Here is a 27,938-nt window from a genome sequence, read left to right as displayed (position 1 = left end):
TTCGTTGGATGTAAGTCCAGAGGCAAGTTCCAACAAGTTTTTTCACCCTTTTCCCCTCAAGTTAAAACAACACAGCTCAAGATAGAATGTGATGGGTGGAACACTATTGTAGTGTGTGTCATATCATGGTGTTGAGCTTCAAGCCAAGTGTCACTACTGACTAAGAGTATGATCTCATTGTTCAGGCGTTGCTGTCGCAGCCAGTTGTCCTGCCTACCCCAGAGCAATCAGCGGTTGGCCCTACTGCAGAGGCATCTGTGCAGTCTTCGCAACCCACATTTGCTGGTGTGGTTCAGGTACTAATGCTCTCTCAATAGTCACAGTTGTTTTGGATGGCAAAGCATTTAGCTACGTAATGGGTCTCAATCATGTATACCTGTTTCTTTAAAGTTTATTATATTAGTGTTTTATTATATTTTTTTATTTATTATTATGTCTCTAAACATTTTACACAAAATGGCATAAAAACAGCTACATAGTCAAGTATATATGATTTTTATAATAAACATACCATATTGACCTCGAAATGTATGTGATGTTCCATGACCTGTTATGCAATAAATCTGCATTATGCACGGTCTGAGGATGAGGTATGAGGATAACTGTGGCTGCTGTTCCTGAGAGACTGCCGTTGCTTCTGGCGAGGGATGGAACCTGTGTGGCAGCTGTGGGTGGGGTAGGTGGGGAAATGTGCAGGTAATCAAATACAGTCATTTCCCTGCTTCAAGTCAGGACTGTTCAAGTCAGCGGTGTACGTGCAATATTGTTACAGGGAAGCCTAAAACAACAGACTTCCCTGTAAGAAAGTGGTATGCACTTTAGGTGGTTATGAAAATTTAAAAGAGGAATTTCAGAGAATAACATCTAAGTATGAGAAAAAGAACTTGAAATACAGGTAAAGAGTAAGTAAATAGTTCAAGAAAAACATTATTAAAGCCTTCATTACAACAACCCAGTAAAGAGTATAAAACAAACCATGAAAATGAAATTACTTTGTGACTGAGGCTGGTATTACACTATCATAGTTATATGACATAGAAGTGTGATGAAATATAGATGATAAAACATATTACAGTGTAATGACTGAACATTGATCACAGATTGACTATTATCACATGTCTATGATAATATGTTCTCTCAGGTAGAACATATTATCATATTTTAAACAATTATGGCATCAGGGAAGTTCACATGGACAGTTCCTGCAACTAAATGTCTGATTTCCGAGTATGAAGCAAATGAAATGATTTACAACTGCAAACACCCTGATTATAAAAACAGGAACAAGCGTGTTGCGTTACAGGGTCAAATTGCTGAGGCTGTTAGCAGTATTGCAGAAGGTTGTACTACTATGGATGTAAGGAAGAAAATTAATGGATTACGATGTCAATACCTAGCAGAAAAAATGAAGGTAAGAAAAACAAATACGATCAATATAGAATACTTAATGAAAATGTTATGACATTTTAGTATATTGCATGGTCTCATTGACTTGTACAGGAACATAACCTCAAATATTGATATAAACAAAAGGCTATCCCACTATAAAGGTTATGGTAACTGTTAAGCTAATAAAATATAGCAATATAACTATTTACAGTATTATAGATCTCTCTCTCTAAAGAAATACAATATTAAATTCAAATACAAGTAAAAACATATTAATAAACAATCTATAAAAACCAAAGCTTGTATTACCACTTATGTTATTGAACTGTTTGCTGTCTGTTACAGATAACGAAGAGTGTTTCAAGTGGTGCTGATGCAGACACCATATACAAACCGACTGCATATTGGTATCCCATGCTAAAATTTTTAGACACCACGACAACAGCGGATGAATCACGTTCAAACACAGACGTCCAAGAAAGCGAGTCTTTAATTGACGAAGATGAAAAAATGTAAGTTTACAAAACACGGTAATTGTGACATTTAGCTACTTCTGACAAAACCACATCATTGATGGTGGAATAATGTAGTAGCCTATTGGGTAGTACACATATTTTCAAATAATAGTCTTCCATGTAGGTCTTCTTAAAGAATGTTGTTAAAATGCATAGTTAGAAATTACCCTATACAGCAATTATAAAAAAGGAAAATACACAAAATATCAAGCCCCAAGTAATGGTGGTTTCAAATAAAAGTAAAAAAAAAAACAACAACATATTTGTACCTAAAGGTACTGCAGAAAAAACTGCAGACTTGTTCCAAATTATGGCTTGATGCTAAAGGCATTGCTATGAGGATATTAGGTTATCTTCACTTTACTTGCTGAGTGCTGAGTATGTGATGTATGCATTTAATATCTTTTTTAATACTTTGTGACTACACTTGTAACAGATCATCTTAAAAACTACTTAAAAATTTAAAATCTTAACACATCGACAGTAATTGTTTTTCATGTATTTTAACTGATGTAGTTGTCTTGCCATGCGACCTTCCCTACACTATTGTAAAATGTTTTAAATGCATTACGCACTTCTCGACCATGCCGTACATGGCCAACACTTGTTTGTGATTGTACAGGTGACATGTCTTGATGGTCTTCATGATTAAATAGTTCAGAAAATTTACAGCCACCTACCTCTACAGTGTTAATATCTGTTCCTATGTACAACTGCTTTCTCTGTTCACTCAACATGTTATGTAGTGTGCATGCTGCCAGTACAACTGATGTCACTTTGTCGGGTGAAAGATTAACTGTGGTTAAGAATATTCTGAATCGAGTAGCCAAAATTCCAAAACTACTTTCTACCAGCCTTCTTCCACGAGACAATCTGTAATTAAACACCTTTTCCTCTCTTTTGATATTCTTCAATGGGTATGGCTTCATAATATTATGACTTAATGGGAAAGCGTCATCGGCAAGTACCACATATGGTAAAACAGCATTTGTATTGGGCAGTTTCATATCTTGTGGAATATTTAAAATAGATCTGTCATTGAGGCATTGCCTCAATGCACTTTTAGCATAGACTCCAGCATCACCAACTCTACCATTAATGCCCACATCAACTTATGTGAATTTATAATTAGCATCAGCTAGAGCAAACAGTACTATGCTATTAAAATGTTTATAATTAAAATAATGTGAGCCACTGAAGTGAGGGCAATTAATTCGTATGTGTTTTCCATCCATTGCACCAATTGTGGTGAATACATTCCATTTCACCTCAAACTCCTTTGCAATATTTTCCCACTGATCTGTTGTATCAGGGACCTGAAACAAAATAGAAATATGTTTTATGTTTTATCTGTTACAGATTCCTGAAGTAAACATACTGAATCAAGGTCATGATGTATTACCGCCTACACCATCAACATCGTGTACTCATATTCCCAAAAAACCAAAATGTGGAACAGTTGATTCCATTCTATTGCAAGCATCAGCCACGATGAAGGAGATGTCAAACATTGTAACTAAAAACAGTAACAATACAATTGAAAGCGATGAATGTGTTACATTTGGAAATTTTGTTGTTGGCGAATTGCGAGGTATTCTACGAGCAAGCAATGATTGTGTATTTAGACAAGTGAAACGAAAAATTCAGACTGTATTAATGGAGACTTGGGATACAATTGATGCTCAGCTAATGACACCTGTCTATACTGTACCCAGTGGTCCTTCATCAGAAGCTAGGTAATGGTCTACAACAACGGAACAAAGTGATATACAGCTTGCATTTCATGGAAATACTGGAACCGTTACTCATGCCGCCTCATCTTTACCAGCAGATGCCATTCGTACTCCATTACACAATGCAAATATTATTGATGACAGTCATTAGGCTTTTGACAACATCAGATGAACTAGTATTTTATTTTTAACTTGTTATATGATTCTTTCATTACTTTACATTGTACCTGGTTGTAATAAATATTGCTTTTACCTTTAAAAAGTCATCCTTCATTGACTGATATATAGCCTCGCATGTTTCTGGAATGATTTTAGTAAGAGTGCATTGTGGTATTCGTGTGCTATACTGCAAACTTGAATAACTTTCACCAGTTGCTAAGAATCAAATTGTTACCATCAGTTGCTCTTCCACACTTATACTGTTTCTCATGTGTACATTTTGTTTCTTGATAAATGGAGACAATTTCATCACCACAAAATTAAATGTTTCCTCATCCATTCTTAAGTAGTTCACGTAATGTTCACGATCTTCACTTCGAAGTTCTTTCAGTAATCGGGCATGTGTGCCTAGTTGGTTACGTCTTGCAATCCAAGGCTTAACCCACAAACGTTTCTTCCTCTTTTTAGTTTGTTGCTTCTTTATCAATAAACATATTGTTATTATTGCAGTAACACATGCACCAATAGCGCAAAACTGCTGTTCATCCACTTTGTAAACATTATCAGATATATGATCATATGTGTGATGTAGTGTAATACTGGCTGGTGGAACCTATTATCATATTTTCTTTCTTCATAAATATAATCATATGTCTATGTCACATAACTATGATAGTGTAATACCGGCCTAATGTATCTTGTAATTATAACTGTATTTGCTGTACAGATAAATTAAAAATGATGATGAAAGGTCTTAATAAACTTTATAATTTAATTTAGATTTAGTCTATTTTTAGTTTGGTTTCTGTCAAATAACATTGTATGTCACTCCACTCAAAGGTTGTTACAATTTTGAAATTAGGTATTTGTAGTTGTTTTTTTTTTGTGTGAAGATATTTAACTCTGAAATAATTATAGAGGACACCAATGGTATGACTTAAAGTACCTACTTAATGCAAATATAGCTTTTTAGCTTTTGGACCCATTTGGTTTTTAAAATGTTATAAACCATTGCTTACAATGTTTTTACAGTCTTAGATTCAGATAAGGATGCTTGATTAACGAAATATGTTGGAATGGAGGCCCATTTTTATCCTGCTGGCTCTGCATCGACATGTCCTACATTGCTGATGAGACTTCTTTCTCCTGCCTCGTACTGGGGTTCTGCCTGCAGGCTGTGTATTGTTACTGTTCAGCTGTGAACACTGGCACGCTACCATTATGTGTAACTGCTAGACCATGTAAGTTAAAGGCATTTGATGGCCAATGGCGGTGCTTGCTCACTGCAGACATCTAATTGAAATGTGAGAGGTGCAGCACTGTGCCATGTATCTGGATGTTGGAAGCAGAAACGTAAATCAGACTGGCCTGTTCTTGAATACCCAAGTTCCATCGGCAGGGAAATAAAGTATTGTGTAATATCAGCTGAGGTTAGAGGCATTTAGGGCAGAGACAGGTTCAGGGTGATAAAATATATGCTGTGAGCTGTGGTTGGCAGTTTTTCCTTTGTAAAAGTTTATAATGATCGTGATAACAATCTCTGGGTATAAATTGATTAGAATAAGCTTTTACTTGTTACTTACCTGCATAGATGTCTGATGGGCATAAACATACATGCATTTCCATCACTAATTTAAATGTTTGTTCAAAGGTATGTTTATACAACTCAAATGTTTTAATTGAACTACTCCTGTCTCTCAAAGTGTGTTTATTTTAAAATTGGTTAGTCTTCTTAGGGCTTTTGCAGTTTTGTGATATGTTATACAACATCAATAAATGTGTAGAATTTTTTACATAAAAATTCACTGTTTCTTGAATTATTGAGTATAATATAATTTCTGTGGTATGTTTATGACCTTGTGAGGAAAAAGAGGAATAATGAATCGAAACAAAAAAAATTAAATTATTTAAATTATAACAGTTAATTTGTCACTCTTTAATTTAAAACATGTCTTGTTTATTGGAAATCTTGTTACCCTGTTTAATTGGTTTTGTTCAGCAAAATAATGTTTTAAGGAGACAAGTTGCTGATTTAATTTATCAGTTTAAATATTTCTGTTAAGTAAATAATGGCACAATGCAAAAAATTACTTTTTCATCATTTATTGCTATATTGTTTGAGTATGAAAAAACTAAAGTTAATATTTCAAAATGCATTAGTCCCTAATGTTTTACTGAGGAATGGCCAGGTAGTTGGCCAGGTAGGTCGCGGTGGTCTGAGAGTGTGTGTCAACATTTGAAAGAACGCACACTTGGCCGCAGCGGCCGGATGTGTTGCAGCAATGTGAAGGTGGTCGCAGCTGCATACGTGGTCGATGATGGTATTTGTGTGATTCTGGCCTCTGCGATTTGGTCGCCTAGTGTGCGGGTGCTATTAGGGACGTATGTGTTGAGTGTTTATCTGTGTTCCATGGTAGCCCTCAGCCACAGAGGTGAGCTACAGGGGTGAGCTGGAGCGACTGGAAGACTCGTACAAGCGCCAGATCGCGCTGCTGGAGTCTTCGCTGGAGCGAGTGGAAGCTCGGCTGTGTGCGGAGAACGCACGGCTGGAGACCGAGTACCAGGCTCGCATCACCAAGCTGCAGGTGCGTATGAGTGACAGCTCTGCGCTGGACTGACATTCTGCACAACTTGAATTTGAATCCCGATCCGTCCATCATTTTGATTTACCATGGTTTCCCAAAAAATTTCTGGACAAATTCTGGGGTAATTTTTTACAATATGTCTTGGCTGAACTGTGTTGTTCTGTGATGGCCTTGCTGTTGATCAGATGTTAAGTCTTAGTTTTACAAATGAACTTGGTCCTCCTGTCCTCTCGTTCTTCCTTTCCTTTGCTACTAGCACTGATCTCGCCTGATGTAGGAGTGGCAAAGGAACACGCAAAACCTGGGCACTTCTTGCTTGGACAGGAGTTTCTAGCTAGTGTGTGTCAACTGGCAGATTGGACTCGTTTGTAGCCAGCCATGCGTAACAGTGGGCTCTTTTGCTGATTGCTTTGAAGTTTTGGCCATGCTAATGATACTGAGAGTTTCTCTATCAATTTTCTGGTGTAAGGAATCTCAACACCTGACATGGCTAGAGCAAGGCTGCATGAACTGGACAGGCAGCAGTCTTCGCCAGATGCTAGGACTTGCTTGGTCACTCATTCCTACACAGCCTCTACAGCGCCATGTTAGAAGCTGGAAAGCTTCTTATTCCAGCCTCTGAACCATGACCGTTGCCTCAGTTCAAGCGCATGTGCCTGGTAGACATAGGACTACCGTGGACCAAGAGGCTGTTTGAAAGGCATCTGGCACCATTTGGGCAGGTCCTTAAAGTTCTCAGACCAGCGACATCTCTCAGGGCTGAGTGACTTGTCAGTTCCCTGAAACAGTTAATGAACATTCCCATCCAACATATCTTTATGACTTTGAAGCTCCATTCATACAAAACATTTGGATCCAACATTGAGAGAGTTATTCCTACTCTCTTCATTCATTCAGCTACATTAACCCATATATATCTCTTACAACTATGTAAGTGGGAAGTGGTTTGGAGCTAGATACTACTATTTTTGTAAATTATTTTTTGACATGCTAAGAACAAATTTTTGGCTTAGCTTACTCTTCACTGGTTCCATTGCCTTGCGGCTTTTACTGTGTCTCTCTGCTCAGCGCTCTGCTGGTTTCCATTTGAGCCTGACTTGGCATTGCTTTACTCCAATATAGCTGATTGGCTATGTATGTTGACCAGTGCCAGTGAATATGTACATGGACAGTTTCTCAATGTTTTCTACAGCATCAGTAACACAGATACTACCATATCTTTGATGTATTTAGTAGTTATATATACATGTTTATGTTATGCCTACCATAGTCACAGAAAACTATTAATGTTACCACATAACACAGCTGTATCATTTTAGAGTACATGCTGTATTTTCTAAGAAACATACCATGACTTATTTCCTGGGTTGAACGTGTGAGGTCCACAAGCATGGCAGTGCTAAAGGAATAGGTAGTGTCTCTCTGTGTAGTAAATTGGTGACCCATAACTTTTATTGTTCTGAGCACCTGCCTATGCCACATACAATATTGCATGCCAAAATGTTTATGCCTTATAAAGTTATAATGCACCATCACCTCCTTATGAATCGTTATGTAGCCTTTAGGTTTGTTTGTGGTTTCGATCATTGATGACTGTAAATTGTCGCTAAAATGTTTTGTTATTGAACCCTAAGACTTTAAAATGACAAATATTCTCAGTAGCTACAATTCTAGCTTCACCACTATAATTTATTACTAAGCAAATTAAAACATGGTTATTGGTTCCACATTCTGAAACAAAAAAATATCAAATTTATTGTGTTTCTATAAACTACATACACCAATACCTCACTTAGCATGACTAATACGTTCCTAAAAATTTTTGTATTATTAAAAATCGCATATTCAGAAGCATTAGTCTCCATAAATAGCAAGGCTAATTTACATAATGTGTTTCAAAATGTGTAGGGAAATATGATTTACATTTTATAAATGCGTAGAAAAACATTCAACAACAAATATGTCACACCATTCATTTATCATTATAAACCTAACATAGAATACTTTGTATGACAAATATGATGCCGCATAACGGGAGATATGTGCTTATGAAGGTCACACGCACCAGCACAAAACATTCACTGTACTTTAGTGTTGGGCCGATTCCTAAAATATACCGATTCCGATTCCATTTTCGATTCTTAAATTAAAGGGTCGATTCTTCGATCCGATTCCGATTCCTTAATTTTTAGCTGACAATGTTTAACAGAGTAATATACTCAGAAAAAAAAAAGGTTGTTTATGATTTTAAAAATATAATTGCATAATTATATATAATATATATATTATTGATATAATTGTGTTTCATTTTCTGTGCAGAAATTAACATTATATACAGCTTATATAATGTTAAAAAGTATGTTCATTACCATCAAGTTATGCTACCTTGAATTTCTAGCACAATTTGGCCTTTTAACCTTGCATATAGTTAGACGAAACATGTGTTCAAACACTGCCAATAATCAAAGATGTCTTATGACGTATTTTGTAAATAATGTTATAACTTAACCAACTTTTGATACCTTACATTATCAACTCAATTAATTAATTGTAAAAAAAGAGGTTTGTACGTTTAGGTTAAGAATTTTATTTTCAAGCGCAAGTAAATAATGATCCAAATAAAATGACAATATAACCTCGTTGATACATATTTCAAGGGACCATCTCACTTGGTGAAAAGAATAAATCCATCCAGTCTTGCAGTTCTTCACAACCGTAAAGAGAAAATAAATTTTCGGTTCTTGACTAAGAACATTCTGTGCATGTTTAGCATCTCAAAATGTCCACATTTTATGGTGAGATTTTCTTACACAAAATAATTAAACTCTTAAAAAAATCGCGTGTTAACATTTAATTAATTTCAAAAATTTATCGGAAACAATTCTGATAAACACAACTACTTTCAAAAGATTGTTCATGTCTGGTAATAAAAATTTACGAACGTTTCAGCAGCAATGTTTTGAAATCCAGATTAGCCAACTGCCTTTCCAAAATATATCTAATGTAAAAAGAGCATCGCTGAACACGCACAAGAACGCCGATTTACAGCAATTTGGTTATGTTGCTTTTAAACTTATTTTAATATGGTCGCAGTAATCCACTGTCAATTTGGGTAAAATCTCGTTCAAAAATTATTTCATTTAATTCTGTAAAGTTTAAAGTGCAGAGATGTGAAACATCTTAATTTTCACGTTCACGTCACCAAAGATTTGGTTCATGGCCGTATGGTTTACCATGGCCGGTAGCACAAACAAAAAATTAGGTTGTTTACAATGGCAAATGTAGCTGCCATGATCAAGTTGTTAACGTTTACATAATTTTCTTTAAACATTTATGGTTTTGTCTAGTTATTTTTGAAGGTTTACTATTAAATGCAGTGCTGCTGCAACGTACTTTGCGAAAAATGCTTTCGTTTAAAGCGGGAAAGTAGATACTGCATTTGTACTATAGGGAAAATGGCGGTGCAAGTAAATAAATACGTTAATTACCGTAATCCGTAAATCAGTTCCGTAAAAAAGATTGTATTATGTAGTTTAAAAATTATATTTGCATTCATTTCAGTATTTTCTTACGTTGCGTAGGAGATGTATTTTGTAAACTTAAAAACAATGCAGGAATCGGTCATGGTCGATTCCAAAACCATTGTATTCTGAATCCCACGATTATACTGGAATCGGTGGGACCGACCGATTCCGGAATCGGAATCGACCCATCACTACTGTACTTACATAGTGTCATGTCTGCATCTCTAACGTGTGAACTGCAGAACTCTTAAACTAGCAATTTGCCAGCAACTACATGCAAATCAAAATTCTATCCATGTGACCTCGGTCACGGACAAACAAAGATGTTGAAATTATGCTAGCAGTTTATTATATGCTCTATGGGGGCGCTGTCACGCCTGTGCAACACACAAGTTTGGTGAGGGGGACATATACCTGGAGGGAAGGGTGGAGCAGTAGGAGTAGAAGGATAGTTGGCGCCACATTATGTCAAGAAGCGGACGATTCCGCTTCAATTCCAAGTTCTAATTTTACTTCAGTATTATGCAGTTGAGAATTAAAATGTTTTGTAGTAAACAAGTAAACAAATAAATCTGCAAGAGTGCAGCTACCCCAAACAGACCTTTTGTCACCATATGTAGCAAGAATGCTTGTATCATTTAAGCAGTGGTGGATCCAGGATTTTGGTTTGGGAGGGGCTTGACCCAGCTGAGGCCAGGCTTTATCAAGGGAAACACTAAAACAATAGTGGACCCGGATGCTTTTGGAGGGGGCTTGAGCCCCTTAGCCCCCCCTCTGGATCTGCTACTGCATTTAAGTGTTAGACTGACAGCAAATAAACCAACGCACTATGGTCCAAGATCGTCCAATGTAAATACATCAGGTTTATCATGCCTTTTTGTTACTACCAGTGTTGTTTTTTATCTTGTTAATGTACAGTGTATGCACTGCGAATGCCTCTCTCTAGCTATTGTAATTGGTAATTAGTAATTTGGTGAGGATTGCATAAACTATGCAAGTAGTGTGTAAATGGGGCTCCTGAAACAGGCTTCAGGCTGTGAAGTCGGTAGCCGAGCCACCATCTTGGATTGTGACGTCATGGTGGCCATCTTGGACTCAAAAATTCCTCAAAATTCCTCAAAAATGACTCAAAATGACTCAAAAATTTCTGTTTTGAGGAAATATTTCTCGTTTTCTTCCACAAAAATTTGAAAATTAGGATTTCGAAAAACCTCAAAAGTCTTTTGCCTTACAAAGAACACAAATTCCTAAAAACGGCTTAAGCATCCATGTCTACAGCCTCCGATAAGCCATTTCTAGGAATAAGAATACCATGACCGCCATTTTGAATTATGACGTCACCGTTGCAAATTCCGGTACGCCCACCATCTTTAAAATACACAATTTTTATGTTAGAAAATCAGGAAAAAATTATAAAAATCATAAAAAAATTAAGTAATCGAATTAAATAATAAAAATCTTAAAAACCCTTTTGCACTTATCATTATGGTCGCCATATTGGATTATATAAATATTGGATGTTTCATTATGCCCACCTTCTTGGTTGAGTACTATTTCATCATTACACTTTATGTTACGACCGCCATATTGGATCCTATTAATGTTGCATGTTTCATTATGGTCGCCATCTTTAAAACCTTTATTTATTATCCGATTTTAATAAAAAAAATTCCAAAATTCATCAAAAAATAAACTTATTAGAATTCTGATTGATTAGATCAATTTCCGTCCTTGGTTAGAAACCGCTAAGAGCAAAAAAAACATCAGATCCTTCCTCCACAGAAGCCAACTAGAGACTAACCTACCACCAATACCAAGGTATATATAGTCAGCTGGTATGACATCATGTCAACCATATTGTCTTCGTCCACTGGAGACCGTCATCTTGTTTTCGTCTGCTAGAGTGTGCTGGTGTGATGTTATTATAATTTTCTGTTCACCATACCTTTAACCTCGACTGTTGGCATTGAACTTTGACATTGACCTTGAACTTTCACCTACACCTTGAACTTTGACATTGAACTTAACTTTGACCTTGATCTTGACCTTAAAATTAGACCTTGACCTTGAAATTTGACATTAAACCTGAAATTTAACTTTGACCTTGATCTTTGACTTTGACTTTGACGACCATCATGGATCCGACATTTTATGTTCAGTGCATGCTACCAGGAGCTACCGCCTTCTAGTGGTCATTGCCACCATCTTGTTTTCGTCTGCTGGAGGACACGATCTTGTGTGTACTCGTCTTACCATCATGCTAGTTTTATTATAACCTGCTACAGTGCAGTAATCATTTATTATTACTGAGGTGCCCGAAATCTTGAAATTTGGGCACCATCTTGAAATCATGTAATTTTTTAGCTAGAAATGCGGGAAAAAATCCATAACTCACCGAAAAAATCAATTATTAATATACAAATTGATTAGATCAGTTCCTGTCCTTGGTTAGATTCTTGACAAATGACAGGTGTAACTAAATATTAAATAAAATTTAGATTCTGTTTTTTATTACCTTTCGTGGAATTCATTAATCATTCACTCTACGAAAAAACAACTCAAGACAATATACCTGACCATCGAATTAAATACAGTGCTGATTAGCCTAACATAAAAGTCTAATTTTTCGATAATCTGAATAACCTACAAATCGTTCATGTACAAATCCACACATACAGGCCATTTGTCTTCGGACCATGAGATAGATTCATGACAATATCAGATGTATAGGCTAGTAATTTCAGGACCACATGACCTTCTTCGTCGTTAGCTAATTATATTCAATTAGTCCATCGTGTCATTTTTTATACATATTAAAGGACCAAGAAACCTTTAAACATTTTTTTTAGTAACATCAAGAGGTTTAAAAACTAGTAAATATTCAGTCACTACATTTTGTACTACGCGAAATCAAAAAAAAGGAAGCAGCATCAACGAAAAGGCATCACATTTGGAAGCACCGTCAACAAAAAGGAAGCACACTTTGGAAGCACCGTCAACGAAAAGGCAGCACATTTGGAAGCACCGCCAACGAAAAGGCAGAACATTTGGAAGCACCATCAACGAAAAGGCAGCTCCATAAACGAAAAGGCAGCAAATTTGTCATTGGCTCCAATATTAATTGGCTCCAATATTCATTGGCTTCAATATTCATTGGCTCCAATAATCATAGGGCTCCAATAATCATGGGCTCCAATATTCATGGGCTCCAATATTCAATTGCTACAATTGCTCCAAATGCTCTAAAAGGCTACAAATGCTCCAACACTTCCAAATGCTCCAATTGCTCCAACCGCTCCAAAATGCTCCAAAAAGCTCCAAATGCTCCAACAACTCCAACAGCTCCAAAATGCTCCAACCGCTCCAAAAGTCTCCAAATGCTGCAAGGCTCCAAAAGTTAAAAATGCTCCAACAGGCTCCAAAAGGCTCCAACAATCTTTTGGCTTCAACAGTCTTTTGCCTCCAACAGTATTTTGGCTCCATCAGTCTTTTGTCTCCAATATTCATTGGCTCCATTAGTCATTAACTCCAATAGTAATTGGCTCCAATAGTAATTGGCTCCAATATTCATTGGCTCCAATATTCATTGGCTCAAATTTTCATTGGCTCCAATAGTCATTGGCGCCATCAGTCATTGGCTCCATCAGTCTATTTATTCCAACAGTCTAGTGACTCCATTAGTCATTGGCTCCTACAGTCATTGGCTCCAACTGCCTTTTGTCTCATCAGCTCCAAATATATTTGGCTATAATTATACGAGTCTAAGAGACTATGAGGCCACAAGGTTACGAGTCTAAAAGGATCTAGCTGGTTACGAGTTATACATGGCTACGGAACTACATGTCTTTGAAGCTGCAAGGATACAAGTCTAGTCGGCTCCAAATGTCTGCAAGCGACATGGCTACAAGATCACTTGAATACAAATCTTCAATTCTACATGTCTACAAGACTCCACCAACTACCTTCGAGTGTATAAAGATCCAACTACTCCAGCAGCATTATGTTATAAGATTACATGACTACTTGTTTACTTAGCTACAAGTCTACGAGGTCCCATGACTACGCGACTACGAGCCATGAGGTTGCGAGACTACGTGACTACGAGTCTACAAGTTTACGAGACTGCGAGGATACAGAGCTGTGAAGCTTCTAGAACACAAGTTTACGTGCCTGTGAGGATACAGGACTACAAGTCTGCATGAGTACTTGACTACGAAGCTACTCGTCTATAAGGCACCAATTGCCGCATCTCTCTTCGACGAAATTTTCTCTTTTGCTCCAACTACTCCAGCAGCATTATGTTATAAGATTACATGACTACTTGTTTACGTAGGTACAAGTCTACGAGGCTACTTGGCTGCGTAGCTACAATTATACGAGGTCCCAAGACATCATGACTACGCGACTACGAGCGATGGGGTTACGAGACTACGTGACTACGAGCGATGGGGTTTCGAGACTACGTGACTACGAGCGATGGGATACGAGACTAAGTGACTACGAATCTTCAAGTTTACGAGACTGCGAGCCTACAGAGCTACGAAGCTTTTAGAACACACGTTTACGTGACTGCGAGGATACATGACTACAAGTCTGCATGAGTACTTGACTACGAAGCTACTCGTCTACAAGGCTCCAATTGCCGCATCTGTCTTCGACGGAATTTTCTCTTTTGCTCCAACAGCATTATGTTATAAAATAAGATTACAAGGCTACTTGCTTACTTTGCTTCAAGTCTACGAGGCTCCAATGCATCATGACTACGAGACTACGTGACATATGGTTACGAGACTATGCGATTGCGAGTCTTCAAGGTTACGTGATCGCGAGGCTATAGGACTACGAAGCTTCCAGAATGCATGGTTACGAGACTGCATGGCTAAAAGGCCGCGTGGCTACGAAACTTCATGACTAACTGACTACAATAGCACCATTCAGTGGTGAGAGTTAATTTATCTCATGCAAAGGTACTTTTTGCAAGTAGTTCCGTTTTTCAACAACAGATGACGCCACCTGTTGCTTGCAGGTAAATAATATTTATTTATTTTATGCGGGATGCGGGATGCTCACTATCGATCTCAAAAGAAGGATGGCTTCGCTAGACTCCAAGGAGAAGGAAGTTCGTCCTTCCTGATAGTGCTTCTCAGATTTCTCACGATCCGCCATCTTGGATTGTGACGTCACGGTGGCCATCTTGGATGAGTGTGACCTTGACCTTTGACCGAAACCACAGGAATGATTGCAAGCACACGGAAAAAACCATCAAAATATTGATAAGAATAATCAGCAGCACATGGAGAAAACCATCATAATATTGGCAAGAATATTCAGGAGCACACGGAGAAAACCATCATAAAATGACATGGATAATCGGGAGCACACAGAGAAAACCACCATGCATTACCTTTGATAACATAAAATTATAAAAAAATTTAAAAAATTTAAAATAAAAAAATTACAAAAAATACATAAAATTCTGGATTGTGAACTTCTCATTGATGAGCAAAGATAGAGTTCTAGTACAAGCCAGAAGTTTATGTATTTTATGTAATTTTTTTATTTTAAATTTTCTAATTTTTTTTAATTTTATGTTATCAAAGAATATTTGTGGTGGTTTTCTCCGTGTGCTCCCGATTATCCATGTCAATATTATGATGGTTTTCTCTGTGTGCTCCTGATTATTTTGCCAATATTAGGATGGTTTTCACCGTGTGCTCCTGATTATTCTTATAAATATTATGATGGTTTTTTTCCGTGTGCTTGCAATCATTTGTGTGGTTTAAGTCAAAGGTCAAAGTCACACCCATCCAAGATGGCCACCGTGACGTCACAATCCAAGATAGCGGACCGTGAGAATCTGAGAAGCACTAACAGGAAGGATGAACTTCCTTCTCTTTGGAGTCTAGCGAAGCCATCCTTTTGCGATCGATAGTGAGCATCCCGCAGCCCGCATAAAATAAATATTATTTACCTGCTAGCAACACGTGGCATCATCTGTTGTTGAAAAGCAGAACTACTTGCAACAAGTACCTTTGCATGAGATAAATTAACTCTCACCACTGAATGGTGCAATTGTAGTTAGAGTCATGAAGTTTCGTAGCCACGCGGCCAATTAGTCATGCAGTCTCGTAACCATGCATTCTGGAAGCTTTGTAGTCCTATAGTCTCGCAATCACATAACCTTGAAGACTCGCAATTGCATAGTCTCGTAACCTCATGGCTCGTAGTCTCGTAGTCATAATGTATTCGGTCCTCGTAGACTTGAAGCTACGTAAGCAAGTAGCCTTGTAATTTTATAACATAATTCTGTTGGAGCAAAAGAGAAAATTCAGTCGAAGACAGATGCGGCAGTTGGAGCCTTGTAGACGAGTAGCTTCGTAGTCAAGTTCTCATGCAGACTTGTAGTCCTGTATTCTCGCAGTCACGTAAACGTGTGTTCTAGAAGCTTCGTAGCTCTGTAGCCTCGCAGTCTCGTAAACTTGAAGATTCGTAGTCACTTAGTCTCGCAACCTAATGGCTCGTAGTCGCGTAATCATGATGTCTTGGGACCTCGTATAGTTATACCTACGTAGCCAAGTAGCCTCGTAGACTTGTAGCTAGATAAACAAGTAGTCATGTAATCTTATAACATAATGCTGCTGAAGTAAGGAGCAAAAGAGAAAATTCCGACGATGACAAATGCGGCATTTGGAGCCTTGTAGACGAGTAGCTTCGTAGTTAAGTACTCATGCAGACTTGTAGTCCTGTATCCTCGCAGTCACATTAACTCATTTTCTAGAAACTTTGTAGCTCTGTAGCCTCGCAGTCTCGTAAAATTGAAGATTAGTAGTCACGTAGTCTCGTAACCTCATGGCTCGTAGTCGCGTATTTATGATGTCTTGGATCCTCGTAGACTTGTAGCTACGTAAACAAGTAGTCATGTAATCTTATAACATAATGCTGCTGGAGTAGTTGGATCTTTATACACTCGAAGGTAGTTGGTGGAGTCTTGTAGACATGTAGAATTGAAGATTTGTATTCAAGTGATCTTGTAGCCATGTCGCTTGCAGACATTTGGAGCCGACTAGACTTGTATCCTTGTAGCTTCAAAGACATGTAGTTTCGTAGGCATGTATAACCAGCTAGATCCTTTTAGAATCGTAGCCTTGTGGCCTCATAGTCTCTTAGACTCGTATAATTATACCCAAATATATTTGGAGCTGATGAGACAAAAGGCAGTTGGAGCCAATGACTGTTGGAGCCAATGACTGTAGGAGCCAATGACTGATGGAGTCACTAGACTGTTGGAATCAATAGACTGATGTAGCCAATGAATATTGGAGCCAATGAATATTGGAGCCAATGAATATTTAGCCAACGAATATTGAGCCAATGAATATTGGAGCCAATGAATATTGGTGCCAATGAATATTGGAACCAATGACGGAGCCACTGACTATATTGGAGCCAATTAATTTTGGAGCCAAAAGACTGTGGACCCTAACGACTGTTGGAGCCAAAAGACTGTTGTAGCAAAAAAGACTGTCGGAGCCTTTTGGAGCCTGTTGGAGCATTTTGAGCATTTGTAGCATTGGAGCCTTTTGGAGCATTTTGAGCATTTGGAGCCTTTTGGAGCATTTGGAGGATATTGGAGCGGTTTGGATAATTTTGGAGCAGTTGGAGCATTTGGAGTCTTTTGGAGCATTTTGGATCAGTTGGAGCAATTGGAGCTGTTGGAGCATTTGGGGCATTTGTAGTCTTTTGGAGTATTTGGAGCAATTGGAGCCAATGAATATTGGAGCCAATGTATATTGGAGTTAATGAATATTGGAGCCAATGAATATTGAAGCCAATGACAAATGTGCTGCAATTTTGTTGATGGAGCTGCCTTTTCGTTGACGGTGCTTCCAAATGTGCTGCCTTTTCGTTGGTGGTGCTTCCAAATGTGCTGCCTTTTCGTTGACGGTGCTTCCAAAGTGTGCTTCCTTTTTGTTGACGGTGCTTCCAAATGTGCTGCCTTTTCGAGGACGCTGCTTCCTTTTTGTTGATTGCGCGTAGTACAAAATGCAGTGAATGAATATTTACTAGTTCAAAATAACTAAAATATTTTTTAAGGTCACTTGGTCCTTTAGTATGTATAAAAATTGACACGATGGACTAATTGAATATAATTAGCTAACGACGAAGAAGGTCATGTGGTCCTGAAATGACTAGCCTATACATCTGATATTGTCATGACTCGATCTTATGGTCGGAAGACAATTGGCCTGTATGAGTGGATTTGTACATGAACGATTTGTAGGTTATTCAGATTATCGAAAAATTAGACTTTTATGTTAGGCTAATCAGCACTGTATTTAATTCGATGGTCAGGTATATTGTCTTGAATTGTTTTTTCGTAGAGTGAATGATTAATAAATTCCACGAAAGGTAATAAAAAACAGAATCTAAATTTTATTTAATATTTAGTTACACCTGTCACTGGATATGATTCTAACCAAGGACAGGAACTGATATAATCAATTTGTATATTAATAATTTTATTTCGGTGATTTATGGATTTTTCCCCCACATCTAGCTAAATAATTACATGATTTCAAGATGGTGCTTAAATTTCAAGATGGCGGCCAACTTAGTAATAATATATGATTACTGCACTGTAGCAGGTTAGAATATAACTAGAATGATGGTAATGCGAGTACACATAACAGATGGTTTCCTCCAGCAGACGAAAACAAGATGGTGGCAATGACCACTAGAAGGCGGTAGCTCCTGGTAGCATGCACTGAACATAAAATGTCGGATCCATGATGGTCGTCAAGGTCAAAGTCAAAGATCAAGGTCAAAGTTAAATTTCAGGTTTAATGTCAAATTTCAAGGTCAAGGTCTAATTTTAAGGTCAAGATCAAGGTCAAAGTTAAGTTCAATGTCAAAGTTCAAGGTGTAGGTGAAAGTTCAAGGTAATGTCAAAGTTCAATGCCAACAGTCGAGGTTAAAGGTATGGTGAACAGAAAATTATAATAACATCACACCTGCACACTCTAGCAGACGAAAACAAGATGACGGTCTCCAGTGGACGAAGACAATATGGTTGACATGATGTCATACCAGCTGACTATATATACCTTGGTATTGGTGGTAGGTTAGTCTCTAGTTGGCTTCTGTGGAGGAAGGATCTGATGTTTTTTTTGCTCTTAGCGGTTTCTAACCAAGGACGGAAATTGATCTAATCAATCAGAATTCTAATAAGTTTATTTTTTGATGAATTTTGGAATTTTTTTATTAAAATCGGATAATAAATAAAGGTTTTAAAGATGGCGACCATAACGAAACATGCAACATTAATAGGATCCAATATGGTGGTCGTAACATAAAGTGTAATGATGAAATAGTACTCAACCAAGAAGGTGGGCATAACGAAACATCCAATATTTATATAATCCAAGATGGCGACCATAATGATAAGTGCAAAAGGGTTTTTAAGATTTTTATTATTTAATTCGATTACTTAATTTTTTTATGATTTTTATAATTTTTTCCTGATTTTCTAAAATAAATATTGTGTATTTTAAAGATGGTGGGCGTACCGGAATTTGCAACGGTGACGTCATAATTCAAAATGGCGGTCATAGAATCCTTATTCCTATAAATGGCTTGTTGGAGGCTGTAGACATGGATGCTTAAGCAGTTTTTAGGAATTTGTGTTCTTTCTAAGGCAAAAGACTTTTGAGGTTTTTCGAAATCCTAATTTTCGAATTTTTGTGGAAGAAAACGAGAAATATTTCCTCAAAACTGGAATTTTTGAGTCATTTTGAGTCATTTTTTAGGAATTTTGAGGAATTTTTGAGTCCAAGATGGCCGCCATAACGTCACAATCCAAGATTGTAGCTCGGCTTCCGGCTCCACAGCCGGAAGCCTGTTTCAGGAGCCTCATTTACACACTACGTATTAATGAAACTACAGACTAGAACACTCCTACTTGCATTACTCCCGGCCTTCGCCTTGATCACTGTTTCAATCCTGGCCTGGAGGAAACTTCCTGGAGCACTTCACTGATTATGGAGGATACAAGACAAACACTCACAATGCCGAGGTACCTTTCATCTTTGAACCTTGGGGAGGGGGGTGGACTTGTCACCTGCTCGTGCCCCCTCAAAAAGACAGTACGCCCGCCCATTATGTGCACGGGACATGCCGGTGCCCGGAGGCTGGCAAATTTGCCATGCAACCTGCTGCTCGCCACCCATCCAGATCTCTTGCTGCCCACGCCACCTAACATCTGCCGCCTACTGTTGCCTGCTGCCACCAGATGCCACCTCCAGTTGCTACCACTATCGACATATAGAGCAACCCTCTATGGTTAACGAGAAGGAGAGATATGTTACATATCATAATAAACACCTACCATTGACTTTATGCCTTTCATTTTTGTACGCAAAAACTCTAACTCTATCTTTCATCTGTTTATCATCCACCAAAGGCATTCACCGGTGTCCTGCCGTCTCGAGGGGAGAGACAGGTAAAATGGCCTGGTGACTTTGGTTCGACCCTCGCACCTTGCCTTGTTCCCCACCGACACAGTAGTGGGACAGTTTATTAGAGGCCGAAATATTAAGTGACATTTACCTGCTTGGAAAAACAGCCCACTGTGTATTCTGCGCCCTAGTTGTTAACCCCAAACGCTTGGGCAGGACTGAAAGTACTCAGTGACATTGGCCCCCTGGGAAACCAGTCATGCCTGAGGAAGGGGTGGATGTTCAGGAATGCTACCACAGCACACCACACCTCGAGCTATTGCAACCGGAGGGGACTACATAGGTGGGACATCCTCCCCAGTGTATGCATATCTCTCCAGACCAGTTGTCTTAGCCCCAAGCCCCAGTTGGAGGAATCTGACATTCCGAACCCACCACTCAGCTCTCCTGTGGTAGACAGTGCATACTGAAGGCTGCCTAACTGTCCCATGACTCCCTGGTGGGAGACAAGCAGGGCGACAAGGTAATGGTTGTGAGTGAGTAAATTTCAGTTTGCTGGAATGTGCTGGCACCATGTTGCAGGAGGAGCTGCTATCGGTTGAAGAAGCACACAAGCAGAAAGTGGCAGCTCTGCATCAAGAGAGGTTGGTAGACCTGCAGCACCTGAAAAAGCTGTACCAGCACGAAGTGGATGACCTGCGAGAGCACTATGTGAGGGTGGCAGCCCTGGAGCAGGACAACTCCCTACAGACCAGGTGTGGAAAATGGGACAAATACAATGCCTGACTAATTCTAGGAGTAGTAGGGGTGAGAAAGTCTGAGGACTTTGGCAAGGGAAGGGGTAAAATTAGCATGTTTAACATAGGCCCCTTTGATGGGGGAGGGGGAAGAAAGAAGGCAGTAGAAAATCATGCTAAACATAGGAGTTGGTGCGGGGGAAAGGGGATGCTAGTCAACAGTGTTATTCTCGGCTCTTTGTCACGTCATTACTCTCCTCTCTCCCCGCATCCCAAGGTCTGCTCTTGACATCATGGTTAATGTTTTTGCAGTGAGGTGCACTGGTGTTATTTTTAACAATAAAAATTTATCGAGGCAGGCACACCAGGGTCTCGAAATGGTAGAGAAGTTAACCACCAGACCAGTGGGTCATTTGTGGTATATATATATAAATAAGAAATATATACTACTACTAGTTGCTGACACTAAATTCAAATCTTTAAAAATGCAAATGAGCATTTTGTATGCTACAAATTTTAATTGCCAGAGGTCACCATTTTTTTAGTACTGACATCAATTTTAAATTCAGGGTCTGCCATTTTTGTTCAGTACTTTCTGCTGGTGCCATGATTAAATTCAGACTGTGCCACATTACAAATTTGAAAAAAACCTGTAACTGGTAAAGGGCACCACATTGAAATCAAAAAACGAACAGGTAAATTTCAAAATAGTAAAATAGGAGTAAAGCTGTGCAAAGGGTGCATACTTTAACATCTTGTATGGATTTAACACCCGAAGAGAATGCATTAAAAATATCCTTTCAGTAATATGTATGCTTATACTCTATAAGCTTTTAGTGATAAATAAATATAGCACTACATTGTTTATTAAATATATCTTTACAGTAATATATGTAAGGTTAGTTCAGGCTTACTATGTTTATTAAATATGGATAACTTATATGATTTATAGTAACATATTGAAGGACAGTAGGTTTTAAGCATAAAATATGAATGAATTAGTGCCTTTTAAATTATTTACTGAACTTGTTTTGATTTTTTATTTATATGTAGCCTATGATTTGAGGCAGTAGGCACACTTCTAGCTATTTGATTTCTATGATTTAATTTCACCGCATGACTAAATTTGTATACAGCAGCTTCGTGGATCAGTGCCATAGGCGTGCGCACGGTAGGTGCCACAGGTGCCTTGGCACCACCATTAGGGTTAACGTTATTTTGTTTTTTACAAGCAGAAATAATACATACTTACAAAAACCCGTATTATTTCCAAAAAAAATATGTTTTTCCAATCGTGTCGAGTTACAGATATGTGCTCATAACACTATCAGTACCTATATCAATTATCAATCAAACCAACTATACACACGGAAACAAGCCAGGTGCAATTACTTGTGTTGTACACGCGGGCCGCGGCTACGAAACTTCTGAAATGTAAATACTTCTCCTAGTTCTCCTCGAATTACATAGAATGCACGCTCGGTGTCCACTGTTCACTCCACTCGGCAGGCGCACGGAATAATAGCCGCCGTCCGCCAGGGTTTATTTAAAAAAAGAGAGAGAGTTTAGTTAGTTAAAAGGATAGGCTTACTCGATGACTTATATGCAGTCGCCGACAAAACATTTTTGTTGTATTCCAAAAGTAAAAATTTTGCCCACTCTTATTTGTGTATTTTTATTATTCTAATATTTTACATATTTGAGGTATGTTACAAAAACTCCCTTGATTTGTTGATTGCATTTATTTGGCGTCTTCAGAAAACCTGTAAGTATGGAGTTTCAAAGCCACCAGCATGAATTCCGTGCAAACAATTTGTGCAATTTACTTTATGGCTCAACAAAGCTTAAAACTGTAAATAGTTTAGTAGTTTTCTTGGCGATTGTAACGTCAAAGCCATAATTTGTCATAAAAAATGTTAAAATTTTTGTATATGTGTATTTAAAGTTTTTGTTCGGAAACACCTTAAATAGCACCATTTTGCGCTTTCAAATCCAAATTTTTACGGGGGAGGACCCCCGGACCCCCCGCTTTAGGCTCGGGGTCCGTGAATGACAGGGCTGTTGTGTAATCTGGCACCACCACTACTGAAGTCCTGCGCACGCCTATGATCAGTTGCTGAGCCCTGCTAACTCTGTCACGAATCGGTATAAGGTTCACTAGCAGCTAGACACGACAGGAGGATCCCGTGGGCCTTGCATCCCACAGACCATGCATTTTTGAAGCCATTCCCCCCACTGCTCCCCCACCCTTTTCTTCTCAGAATTGAAGCCAGGAGCGATGACCGCTTGTGAACTCCTGGGGACGGTAACCGAATTCAATGCCATCTCAGGCTTGACAGCCGCAGATACGATTCTGGTCTTTAACGACATCTAGCGACGGCTATGGTCACTAACGCCACTCGTGGGCGTCGGCAGCCCCGACACTAGCGCGTTCGTGCGAAGGTAACGACAACCTTTCTCTCTCTTATATCTCGGGCCGCTAGGTAGCAACACTGGTTGCTCCATAAGCCCCTAGCACTGACACATTCGTTGGCCACAAGTCGATTTCTTAGTACTTATTCTCGCCACCAAAAGATAGCGCCTCAGTCGCGCAGTCACTCCAGTAAGATCTAATATATTTTATGCCGGACACCTTCGGGTGGGCTCGGTAATTTTCGGCTCAGAGCCTAACCCCCTCCAATTCTCTAGAGATCCAGCGCTTATGAGATACTGATAATATCCCGCGCTGAAGGGAATTCGGTGTGCGCCTCCTGGCTGACTGGTACCTCTTTGTAGCTGCGCTCTTCGGCAAATTATCGGCATCGCATCTTGTATTATGTAGTCTTCTCAGACTATAGGGATGAAGTCCCTATCTGAAAATTTATATTAACCAGTCAGTAGATTAGTAAAAAGTAGAGAACCTTAGTTTTTTATTTTTATTTTTCTCTTAAATTGTTGTGACTTCCGCGTCTACTGCGCATCGTGGTTCGGTTTTTCCGAAACGAGATGCCCTCTCCTGAGCGCCAGTAACAACACCCTGTTCTGGTAAGTCTTGATGTCATCCCTCCTTTAATTTCCCTCTATTGGCCTTTTGCGCCTTTAAAGTATACTGTCTGGAAACAGGTCTAATTCTTTGGAATTTGGACCTCTGTTTCAGACAGGGTTCAAATTTGGGGCAACCAAAATCCTCTGCCAGAACCTCTAGAGTCAGATTCTGAGCAGAATCCACCATCTTTAGGCCTACTTCCTCGATCACCGTCAATCTACAGCCCCGGGGCGATACCCTCATCATTCAATCATTTTATTTACGAACTCAAAAATAGTCTAATCCAGTTAAGACAGCGGACAGTTAAAGCAGTTCGAGGAGAGGAAATTCATATGATGTTTTGCAAAGACTATATGTACAACTTTTAAAGTTAGCGATGTTAATCTCATTAATTTCTTTAAATATTGTAATTTTTATTAAACATTTAGGGCCGGCCCTATCGTAAATAAAGTTAAAGAACATAATATAATAAGTGTAATTGTAAGGAGTTTATGTAAGATCACTTATCAATGAAAAACAGATGTTACAAAGGAAAATTTAATCAATTTAAAAAAGGAAGAACAATGATAAATAAAATAAGAAAGTATATAGATGTAACTGTGGTTTTTATTTAATTAATCTATAATAACAATCCTTTTTCTCCCAAGTGTTCGTAGGGAGTCACTAAATTTTCTTTGTTTACTCCTAGTGTCGCCTCTGTTGTTGACTTTTGATAGCTATTAAATGAGGGCCACAGTGTTAAGAGTTTACAAATCTGTTTACCTACTTATTTAATAATTCTTTAAGACACTTGATGTATTACAACGTAGAAATACTATTTGTGCAGGCGTAGCATGATGTTTTAGCATACCATTAGAGTGGAATTGTGTACTAACTTTTGTGAGGCTAAGGCATGTGATTTGCGGTATGTTTTGGCGCCGCACGCGTGTGCGAAGACCCTTGGTGGATGGACTGTGGTGAAGGCTGTGCCGAAAATTAGAGTTTTTCTCAGGACAATATCATGTTTTTATTTATTTTTACTTTTTATCAGTGTTTAGAGGCTCATATCTAATTTTATTTCTTTTCTTTAATACAATGGGGCCTCAATTATTTAAGCATTAGGCAGTCGTTCCACCCACTTCTAGCACTACTGAGATATGCGGCTGGTAGTGCCACGTTAGTAGCGTGTTGGATTTTCCCTGCCTGCCATCATGTACGGCTTCAAGCGTTCGGCGCAGACGCTGAGTCTTCCGTTACAACCGGGCTCCCATTCCTGTCGTGTCTGACACGAATGGTGCCATACATCCGGGCTGCACAAGCAACTACTCTGGGATTTCCTTCCCCTCCCTGCATGACTAATCTTTTCTCGCCACGATGTCGGACAATTTTCCTCTTCTCTCCCCTGGTCCTATTCTCACCTGCCATTTTGTCGCCAGCACTCCCCCCCCCCCCCCCCCCCCCCCTCTTTTCCACATGTCAGGACACGTCACGCTGCCCAGCGCGACACCTCTCGGACACCTTAGAAACTAAATTAAAGCACTCTGTAGTTTCTCTGTGGACCTTCAGGCAGCGCCACTAACCGGAGCCTTCCTCCTATCAGTTCCTTGCTTTTTTATCACTAGGCCATCCTATTGGATTCCCCACTCCAGTCTCTCCTGTTTGCCACTCGTAGCGCCCTCTCCTGGGATGGCTTTGTAGTTACCTCGATTGAAACCCCTATCCCTTTTCCTGCCTTTAATTTATCCCCTAGGGGCCCCATTAATTATGCTCGGTACTTGATCAACCTTACAGCAGTTGTATTGGGACTTCCTTCTGAGACTTTTTTAACTTCTGGGTGCCTTTTATATAGCACAATATCTGAACCTTAAATACAGAATGTAGTCACGTAAATTTGGGAATTTTATTTCCAAAATCTCCCTTTATGTTTCGTCTGATAATATAGTGTTTTAGTTTTTCGTGTGTCTTCGCCTGTGCGTATTATTTGGTTTTTTGATCTTACTTTCATCATTTCTGTGAGGATGTAGCTTCGAGATATCCCTTCCCTCCATCAAGCAGTAAGTAGGACTCTACAACCTGAATTTGACCTCATAAATTTTCAGGCCCTACTTGATCGCGTCCTTGTTCTATTAACGTTTCTATTTTAATTTTTATCACTGCTCAATTTTGCTGCAGTGGGTCTCAGTTTGGGGATCCAGATGGCTACTTTTGGCCCTGTCTTTCGGCTTCAATCTTTCCGAAGCAGTTCCTGCTCCTAGGAGCTTGCATGCTTCAGGAACGGCCGGTGAAGCACGTTGTTTAGGCATCCCCGAACGACTCCATCTTCACGGTGGGTGCAAGGCAGATAAGTCAAAAAGGGATGTAAGCCTGCTCCATGTTGCTTTATTAACAAGTTAATACCAGCGCTAGTAAGAACTAATTTTGGGACCTACGAACCCTTAAACATGTGACAACTAAACATTAACTGCATTACATATCAATGGCTAAAATATTCTAAGTTCATGCTAGCTTTATAACTAGAATGGAATAAATTCATAATTCATTTTATTTAAGTTGGCCAATGTATTCTCATTCGCCTTGTTAAATCTTTTAATCTTTAAATGTTTTCTATGTCTCTCTTATCCAAATAAAAAATATTAATACCAAAAATAAAGGCAAAACCAAATATTTACATTTTTCTTTTTTTAGTTTATTACCCGTTAGTGACAATGATCCACTCTATAAAGGGATTACTGTTGAGCCTGTATTAAATTTAAATTTATCTAAGTGTGTCTCGGTGGTTGACCTCTGGTGATATATGATCAGTAGATGGGAAACACCGATTCAAGGACAGGCGGAGGAATGAGGATCCGGCGGCCATCTTGGATGACGTCATCGGAGGTCATCTTGGATTACGCCATCTTATCCATGCTAATCCATGCTAATCCGTATGCCAATCCATGCTAATCCATGTGAATCCATGCTAATCCGTATGCCAATCCATGCTAATCCGTATGCCAATCATTGCTAATCTGTATGCCAATCTATGCTTATCTGTATGCCAATCTAAGCTTTCTGTATGCCAATCTATGCTTATCTGTATGCCAATCTATGTTAATCCGTATGCCAATCTATGCTAATCCAAATGCCAATCCATGCTAATCCATCCGCCATATTGTATTTCTAGAAATTTCCACCAACTTCGAATCCTGACATGGTGGAGGCATAATTTCTAAGTATTATCGTGATGTAGTATAGCGGTTAAAAACTGGCTCCAACTACCTCCAATTGCTCCAATTTCTCCAATTGCTCCAATTTCTCCAATTGCTCCAACTGCTCCACACAACACTATTCAAAACACCAATATTTTATAAATACTCTATCATCAAACCTAAACATAGAAAGGCATACATAAATAAAAAATAAACATAGTTTAGAATATGGCTACATGTTCCAAACATATCTTGACTTTCCTCGACTGGTTACACATTGCATAACACTTGCAGGTTTTTAAATTCAAACTTGGCGCCATCCGGTGACAATGCCTTGAATTAAAGTTGGCCGACAGTGACTCCATCTGGTAGCGAAGCGACTTTATGAATTAAAGATGGCGGTAACTGAGAACTTGGTGAATACAGGCTACCGACTTGTCTCGTCTTGTCCCCCGACTTGTCTCGACTGTCTAGACTTACTCCGTCTAGACTTGTCTCGACTCACTCCGTTTAGACTTGTCTCGACTCGTTCCCGACTTGTCTTGACTGAATACATAACACTTGTAGGTTATTTACTTAATAGGTATATACAGTTAAACGAGTAATCCCCCTATAAGCATACATTCAGAGACTTTGACAATGAAAATTCT

The 27,938-nt window shown here is 38.8% G+C and overlaps 1 protein-coding gene across 2 annotated transcripts in view; it reads left to right on the top strand.

Moving 5' to 3' along the window:
• The window catches only part of LOC134527279 (trichohyalin), a 418,715-nt gene that overhangs the window by 152,128 nt on the left and 238,649 nt on the right, over positions 1–27,938 (top strand). For both annotated transcript variants that reach the window (XM_063359816.1, XM_063359817.1), the window contains exons 6-8: positions 186–296; positions 6,214–6,381; positions 20,942–21,114. In XM_063359816.1, coding sequence (XP_063215886.1) covers positions 186–296; positions 6,214–6,381; positions 20,942–21,114 — 452 coding nt within the window. The remainder of the gene's footprint in view (positions 1–185; positions 297–6,213; positions 6,382–20,941; positions 21,115–27,938) is intronic.

The sequence above is a fragment of the Bacillus rossius genome, chromosome 1 (genome assembly GCF_032445375.1).
Source record: "Bacillus rossius redtenbacheri isolate Brsri chromosome 1, Brsri_v3, whole genome shotgun sequence".
NCBI classification, from domain to species: Eukaryota; Metazoa; Arthropoda; class Insecta; order Phasmatodea; family Bacillidae; genus Bacillus; species Bacillus rossius.
This window is presented reverse-complemented; position numbering and strand designations above follow the sequence as displayed.